Here is an 8,237-nt window from a genome sequence, read left to right as displayed (position 1 = left end):
GCAAAGCTCTCTGTCTACCGCGCCATTTTCGTTCCTACCCTCACCTATGGTCATGAAGGATGGGTCATGACAGAAAGAACGAGATCGCGGGTACAAGCGGCCGAGATGGGTTTTCTCCGCAGGGTGGCTGGTGTCTCCCTTAGGGATAAGGTGAGAAGTTCGGTCATCAGGGAGGGACTCGGAGTTGAGCCGCTCCTCCTTCGCGTCGAAAGGAGCCAGTTGAGGTGGTTCGGGCACCTAGTTAGGATGCCACCTGGGCGCCTCCCTAGGGAGGTGTTCCAGGCACGTCCAGCTGGGAAGAGACCAAGGGGTAGACCTAGAACCAGATGGAGGGATTATATCTCTTCGCTGGCCTGGGAGCGCCTTGGGATCCCCCAGTCAGAGCTGGTTGATGTGGCCAGGGAAAATAAAGTTTGGGGCTCTCTGCTGGAACTGCTACCTCCGCGACCCGACCACGGATAAGCGGGAGAAGATGGATGGATGGCTTCAACGATAGACTCAGTATTCTTTTTTTGTTGAAATATGTCGCTATGTGAAAGCAGCACTAAGAATACCGACATACAGACATACTGTATGTGGAGCAGACATTATACAGAAGGTGATCACAGCGACACTGTGTGTTTGTCGATGCTTTAGCTAAGTGTGACTTCATGGCAATGATTCAGATATGATCAAAGCTAAACGGAGATGTTATAACAAAATGAAAACACAGCGGATTTCTCACACCACACGTGTATTTTTTAAAATATTCTGTTTTTCTAACGTGTAATGAATCCTAATGAATTATGTATTTGTATTGTAATTAACACGATAAAAAATGTTTTTGAATGTATTTATTTTTCTTTCTATTTTATCTGTTAACTCCTAACCAGTGAAGTAAATAGTTAATACAGCAGTTTATTGAATTCAATAAAGTAGAAAAGGGCATTATCTAGCAGGATATAGAAGGACATAGCTCACCTAATGGCAGCCTCCTGCAGTCTAATTGGTTGTCTGCAGCTGAGGTAGGGCAGGCAGGCCTCACAGACAGCATCCAGCTCTGCATCACCTAAAGAAAAACAAGAAAAAGGGACCGTTTCTACATCTCATCCTCCATATCGTCTTTAAGAGCCAAATATCAAACGGCATACAGATGTATTTGTCTTCGCAGGACCAATTAAAAAAAAAAATGTAATCAGAATACATTTCAGGCCAATATTTATACACCATTTAAATACTGTGCCCAAATGTCCACACGTTCCCAGCACACAGACGGTAGACTGGAAAGTGAAGAAGGAAAAGAGAAAAAGATTAAAGAGAGGGAAAGAAGAATTCTGCCTGGACTTTACCTTTTCCTGCTCCTCCTAATGAGCTGAGAAACTGCTGAGAAGGCTGAGGAAACATTTCACAGCGGGCTTTTTCCACATCTCTGGATTTCACACATCCATCCTGCCCCTCTTTGAGGAGCGAAAATGGCCTCCTTTTCCACCATCCTTCATCTTTTCTTTCTTCACTTCCTGCAGTTTTATGCCACCTTCTTTATATGTACCTTTTTACAGCTCCCTCCATCCACTTGACTGCTATCCACTCTTTCATCTCTCCCTTCATCCTTTCCTAGCAGACATTTAGTGATTCCCTAAGCTGCAAACTGGGCTGCCTTTCAAGCCTCATTTCAAAACACGTCTCTCTCCCTCTCTGCTTACTCCGTTTGCCAATTCTACCCACTCGGCTTGAACCAGGCCTACGTGCTGTGTGTCAAGAATAAAAGCAGCGGTTCACATTTCAGAGGTAAATGGGATTATTTAGCGGCCGCTTTTAACCCTTTTCTTCCTTCCTCTTTCTGGCGCTGCACTCCTAGCCTGTAGTGTTTTGTGGAATCAAGGTGCATGCAGGAAAGTGGGAAAGAGAAAGAGGGACAGGTGTCAGTAGGATTTGTGGTACATGGATAACAGGGTGGAATTGGAGCTGAAGCTGCTGCTGAAACACATTATTTGCTTCAGTCAATCTGTGTTTCTGTCTTCCTCTCTCTGTGACTGAGGCTGGGTAATTGGCTTGCTGCAGGCGTCCCTGAGGTAAGCTGTAGCCAAATCGGTATTCACATGAGTAAGGCTGCAGCTTCGCTCCTGCTCTCTCACATTCTCTCCTTCTTCAACTCCAAATGTTTCCCCTTCAGATATGAAGGAGGGCAGCGTCGAGTGCCAGTCAGAGAAGCCAAATCTTAAAAGCAACACGTTTTTACCTCATGTCATTCCAGATATAAGAGGGTTTTAACCAAAACATTTTAAAGAGGCCCTATTCTGCTTTTTTGGGTCTTCCCTTTCCTGTGGTGTGTTACATAGGTTTTAATGCATGTAAATGGTCTGCAAAGGTTAAAATCCCAAAGTGCCCTCCTGAAGGAGTTACTCTCCCCTTTGTTTACTTCCTCAACATAGTGACATCACTATGTAGTTCCCCATATTGGCTAGCACTCAAACACATTGAACATGAGGTACGGGAAATCTCTAAGCGGTTGACCAATCAGAACTGAGACAGTCAGCTAACCAATCAGAGCAGACTTGGTTGTGGTTTCAGACAAAGGGGGAAAGGAGGTGCTGCAGCACAGCAAAACAAGTCCACTGAGTACACATACCGTATTAGGCCCACAGAACAAGGCCTAGTGGGCCGACAGGACCAAACACGAGTAGCCAATGGACGGACAACCAATCCTTGAGTCATGCAGCTTGCACGCCACAAAGTCAACCAGCCCCTCCTCTAACAGGTTAAGTGGCACTATCACACAGCCTGCAGCCCACTACCAGCATATGACAGTATGGCACTAGTGCTGCAGTGGACCGATCCAGAAGTTTGTCTTGCACTTTCCCCCTCTGCAAAAAGGTAAATGGGGTTTTTCCATTGGATTTCCGAGTATTACCTCAAAATAGATCTGTGGCAAACATACATTAATTATACATAACACGTTTTGTTCAGCCGAAAAATCTCCACATATTGACACCACTTTTATATTTGAAGAGTAAATGCTATCGGCATAAGTACCCTAACCACTGCTTTATTAAATGCATTAAATCAAAGTGGATACTTCCAACAATGGACCAAAGCAAGTTATTCAAAGCTGGTGCGAAGTTCTCTTAATCACACTTGCATTTAATAAAAAGAGAAAAGAAACAGAAGCAAACTGAAATGTAAGATGAAAAGTAATAAAGGGGGGTTATAGATTAATTGGACTGCTGAGCTAGTAACTTCATTTGGAAGTATGTTCATTTTCATGATGAATTCTAGTGAATTTAGCGTCGATCAGAGAAGGAGCGTCGATCAGAGCAGGAGCACCTCATCTGGCAGTGCTTTTACTCATCCGCCTCACGGAGCGTGGAAAGTCAGGGGCAGGGCTGCCTCTCTTCCGCCGGTGTGGAAAGGAGGATTTGCACCGAGGGCATTGCGGAGTGGCCTGAACGTTCTCAGCGTTCGGGCTGGGGCCTGCTTTCTGCCTGTCTTGTACTGCTGTAGCGGAGGCCTGCGTCCACCTGTACTGTGCTGCTTGAGGAGGATTTGCACTGGAGAAAATCGAGAGAGACGGGCCGTCTCCACGTTCGGGCTGGGGCCTGCTTTCCACCTGTCAGTTTCTGCTGTAGCGGAGGCCTGCTTCCACCTGTCGTGTGCTGCTGTGCTGAGGAGGAATTACCCTGGGGACATCGTGGAGAGACCGGAGCACCTCCACGTTCGGGCTGGGGCTGTGCTGAGGAGTATTTGCCCCAAAAACATCACGGATGCTGTGCTGGTCTGGGACCCCCCTTGGCATTTCATGTGGCCGGACTGGGTCAGTTTCCAGGGCTGATTTTTTGTCCCAGTCCGCCCCTGCATGGGGGGGGTATATTCTAAGGAGTCTGCAATGGTTATGGGAAGGGGATCCAATTCTGAATGTCTTGTTGAATGAAGTGTTTTCGGACTAAGGCACCCCACAAAAATTCACTGGGTTGTCTTATTTTACAGTATGGGTAACTACCAGAAAACCTATATGCACAATTAATAACAATGTGAGAATGTTTATAATATGTCCCCTTTATATTGTTAAATTTGAATACCTGTCTGCCTGTATTTCAATATATGCGTGTCTTTTGCATATAATATTCTATGTAAGAATTGTTTGTTGTATGAGAGTAAGATACCATGTTGTTTTTATAGATACAAAATAAATTAAAAAAAGATCCGTTTTCACTGAGATTTTATAATCCCACAAATCTGTCCTGCTTCAGGAGGAAATTATTTCAATAATAAGATTAATGTAATTTACAGTAGGCAAATTCCCTTATATTTGCATATCTTTAAATCAGAATTAAATATGTTTTCACTTCAAAAGCACAAATAATGAATCAGAGCAGTTTCAAACCATTGTGTGCAGATGTATTGCAGCTACACCCCATAACGCACTTATTGCATTCTCTTTGTCCTTGGAAAAAGAAGTGATTATGATCATCACAAAAATTAATAAAAAGGCTTCTTATCACTGTTTGCAAACCACCACTTCTTACTGAAATTAATGAGCATGTCATGTTCATTACATAGTTTGAAAAACACTTATACAATCAAACCGGCACACAAAAAAGAAACCAAACTGGCTCATTTGGGGTTCAGGTTGCTCAGATTTTCCAATGCCACTGTGTGACAGGGACATGGCTGCTTAATGAACACAATGATCTATGAAAAATTAAACAAGCAGCTCCTAATTATATCATTAGTAGCACACTGGCAATGAGTCCCCAGGACACCTTTGGCTGAAACCTTCCAGTACTGAAGCTATGCCATGCACAATTGTAAAAAAACATATTGCATTTTTGAGTTAATTCATTAAATTCCCTCCAACCCTGTCGCTTCTTGATTCGCTGATTGCTGTGCAGATTTGACAGCTTGATTGTGGTGAAATGGAGCTTGAGGGAGAACAGTTGCCTGCAGCACTTATCCAGAGTGCATGTAAGGATTCTGCAGCATCCTGCTGTCTCAGTTGGCTACGGTCTGCAGTCAAGTTCCCATCAGCAAAAACACGTCGGTTTGCTATCCTGGCTCCAAAATGGTGGAATGAGCTCCCCATTGAAATCAGGAAAGCAGAAAGCTTACACATCTTCTGGCGCAAACTGAAAACTCATCTCTTTAGACTCCACTTCGAGCGATAGAATTACTAACAAAGCACTTATATACTAATAAAGGGCTGGCTTATCTAAAGCCAGTTGAGTAGCACTTGAAATGTTTTAGCTCTATGAAACCTTATGCACTTATATGATTCTGTTTTCTTCAAGTTTGTATCTTGTTAGTCGAATGCACTTATTGTAAGTCGCTTTGGATAAAAGCGTCAGCTAAATGCAATGTAATGTCTCTAAAGTTGTCTTTAAAATATGTTGAATTTAAGCCCTGCAACAGCTGGGAACCCTTCCTAGTCAGGAAACTCCTCTACGGGTACTGTGCCATTTTATATCTGAGTGGGAATGACCTAAGTGTTGAAGAGTGTAATGCAAGGGGCATGCTGGGTGCTGCTGGGAATAAAACATTACTGATCTAAGTAGTTAAGGAAAAATCTGAAAGTGTATTGTCTGTCATGAAGAAACACTGCCTTGTTCCAAATAGTGACCCACACCAAAAAGTACACTATGGTATGAATAATAAGAGGGTCAGCATCTTAAGTTCTCTGCCTCACATTTTATAACCGAATCACATATTCAAAGAAAACAAAGCAGGGAAATGGAGAAACACAAACTGCTCCCATAATACTCCTGACATATTTGTACCGTTAAACAAGACTGCCATCTGCTGATAAAACAAGTTACTGTTTGTGTGTCCTGGGTTCAAGACTCAGTGACCGAATCCCAGAAATTAGGTGGCTTTTGTGGCTGGGAGCAGAAAAGTTTTTAATTCCATCAATATTTAGTGTAGAATCAATTAAACTAAATATATATTTTAAGGTACAACAAGTAGTCCCAGCAGTATTTATCTTTCTTTTTATTTGAGCTTCCACATGTCTTTTCATGGCGATAAAGACTTCATGACAAGGTTGCCAGATATAATACTCACAGGGAGCCAAACAAAAACCTAGGACTGTTAGTCAGAAATAATATATAGCCTCTTAAAATCTCAAATTGTCTTATTTTTATTCTTTTAACATTTTTTCAAGCATTATTTATTTTCAGGTTAAAAAAAACAAGGTACTTTTAAATGACTAAATAACACTGCTTCAAACCTTTTGTAACTGTAGGCAATTTGACTTTAGGCAGATTTGGTCAGTCATTGACCTCAAGTCTTTACGCCTTCCTTTACTGACCCTATCCTGCCTAAAGCTTTATACTATAAACTATTCCTTTAATACAGAAGTATAATATACCATTTGTTAAATGAGGATTATTTAAAATAAGGCTGCACAAAGGATGATTTTGCATGAATCTTTATGATTGAAGATTAGACCTTGTAATGGCTTGACTTTCAGAAATATCATTTTGGTGAATTATCAGAGCTTAAATTATGTCAGAGCCTTAAGTAACTATACTATAACAAATAATATGTAATTATTTATAGAGTAGGTTCCAATAATCTATCCTGAATATGTTGTTGCTCAAATTGCAATAATGTTGCACCAACTTTCTAGAGGAAAAGTACGGTGTCAAGGCTAAATTAACCATGATCAAGTGACCACTTGTATCTGGTATGATCACTGTGATATTATGGATCATACCGTGCACAATCATAGAGGAGGATAGTGAATGGTGTGTCTTTGGCAACCTGTGTGTGTGTGTGTTTATTCTCTTACCTAGACTCAGCCTCTGGCACAGGGAGCCGAGGCCCTGCAGCACAGCCAGCTGCAGTTTGTAGTTCAGAGTGTGTGTGTAGACGGGCCCGGCCTTGGCGCTGGTCGGGGCCTGCCGCAGCAGAGAGGAGCTCAGCTTGGGCAAGACCTCTTTGGAGACCCTCCTCCTCAGGAAGTCGCCACATGTCTCACCCAGCGTACACAACACCTGGCAGAAAGAAAATGCACATCAAAATGGATAAAATGTCGATGCAGTGTGTTCTTTGTTGACAGATCTGACAAATGACACTATATTTACAGAAACATGGAAGAAACCCAAAAGCTTCAGTTACTAAATGACAGGATACAGATGTCTGATGTTGTCAATTCATCAGGGAACATGTGACAAAAATAAATAAAAACTGTCAAACTTAAGACTAATTCACGTTGACAGTAGGATCAATTGACACCTGTTCTTTGCAAAATGATCACAAACAAGTGTGATCTTTAACCGAAAGGCTTTGATTCTCTGAAATACTTAATCAGTCAGCTCTTGGGAAGAAAGTCAACCAAAGAAAATGATGTTCCTGTCTTGTTAGAAATGTTTTGAAATAAGATTTATGTATACTGATTATCGTTAACAGTTTTCAGGAAAAGGCTTGTTTGTTTTTTTACAATCATGATTACAACTGAGTAAAGTGCCGCTTGTTTTACGTACCCTGAAAGCTCGGAGGACCGCTAAAGGCTCATCGGCTGTGAGTCTCTGCAGGAGGGGGGGCCAGCAGCGATGGGCCATTGGCAGCAATTCATTTTCTTTCTCACTGAGTACACACACACACAGCTCCAGCACATCTAGCACCTGAGGAAAGAGACACGCAGTATATACAGGACTGTCTCAGAAAATTAGAATATTGTGATAAAGTTCTTTATTTTCTGTAATGCAATTAAAAAAACAAAAATGTCATACATTCTGGATTCATTACAAATCAACTGAAATATTGCAAGCCTTTTATTATTTTAATATTGCTGATTATGGCATACAGCTTAAGAAAACTCAAATATCCTATCTCTAAATATTAGAATATCATGAAAAAGTATACTAGTAGGGTGTTCAACGAATCACTTGAATCGTCTAATTAACTCGAAACACCTGCAAGGGTTTCCTGAGCCTTGAAAAACACTCAGCTTGGTTCAGTAAACTAAATCACAAGTATGGGGAAGACTGCTGATCTGACTGCTGTCCAGAGGACCGTCATTGACACCCTCCATCAGGAGGGTAAGACACAAAAAGAAATTTCTCAAAGAGCAAGCTGTTCACAGAGTGCAGTTTCAAAGCACATCCACAAAAAGTCTGTTGGAAGGGGGAAATGTGGCAGGAAACGCTGCACAACCAAGAGAGATGACCGCAGCCTTAACAGCATTGTGAAGAAGAGTCGCTTCCAGAATTTGGGGGAGCTTCAAAGACAGTGGACTGAAGCTGGAGTCCAGGTATCAAAAG

The 8,237-nt window shown here is 42.0% G+C and overlaps 1 protein-coding gene across 1 annotated transcript; it reads right to left on the bottom strand.

The window, feature by feature from the left end:
* Window positions 1-960: 960 nt before the first annotated feature.
* LOC104953532 (TELO2-interacting protein 1 homolog) lies at window positions 961-7,598 on the bottom strand (the record flags this gene model as incomplete). The annotated part of the gene is made up of 3 exons (XM_010780478.1): window positions 961-1,048; window positions 6,764-6,968; window positions 7,458-7,598. Coding segments are annotated over 3 exons (434 nt in total), but the record flags the coding sequence as incomplete, so codon positions are not given.
* Window positions 7,599-8,237: the final 639 nt, after the last annotated feature.

The sequence above is a fragment of the Notothenia coriiceps genome, unplaced genomic scaffold (genome assembly GCF_000735185.1).
Source record: "Notothenia coriiceps isolate Sejong01 unplaced genomic scaffold, NC01 NC01_scaffold00021919, whole genome shotgun sequence".
NCBI lineage: Eukaryota > Metazoa > Chordata > Actinopteri > Perciformes > Nototheniidae > Notothenia > Notothenia coriiceps.
This window is presented reverse-complemented; position numbering and strand designations above follow the sequence as displayed.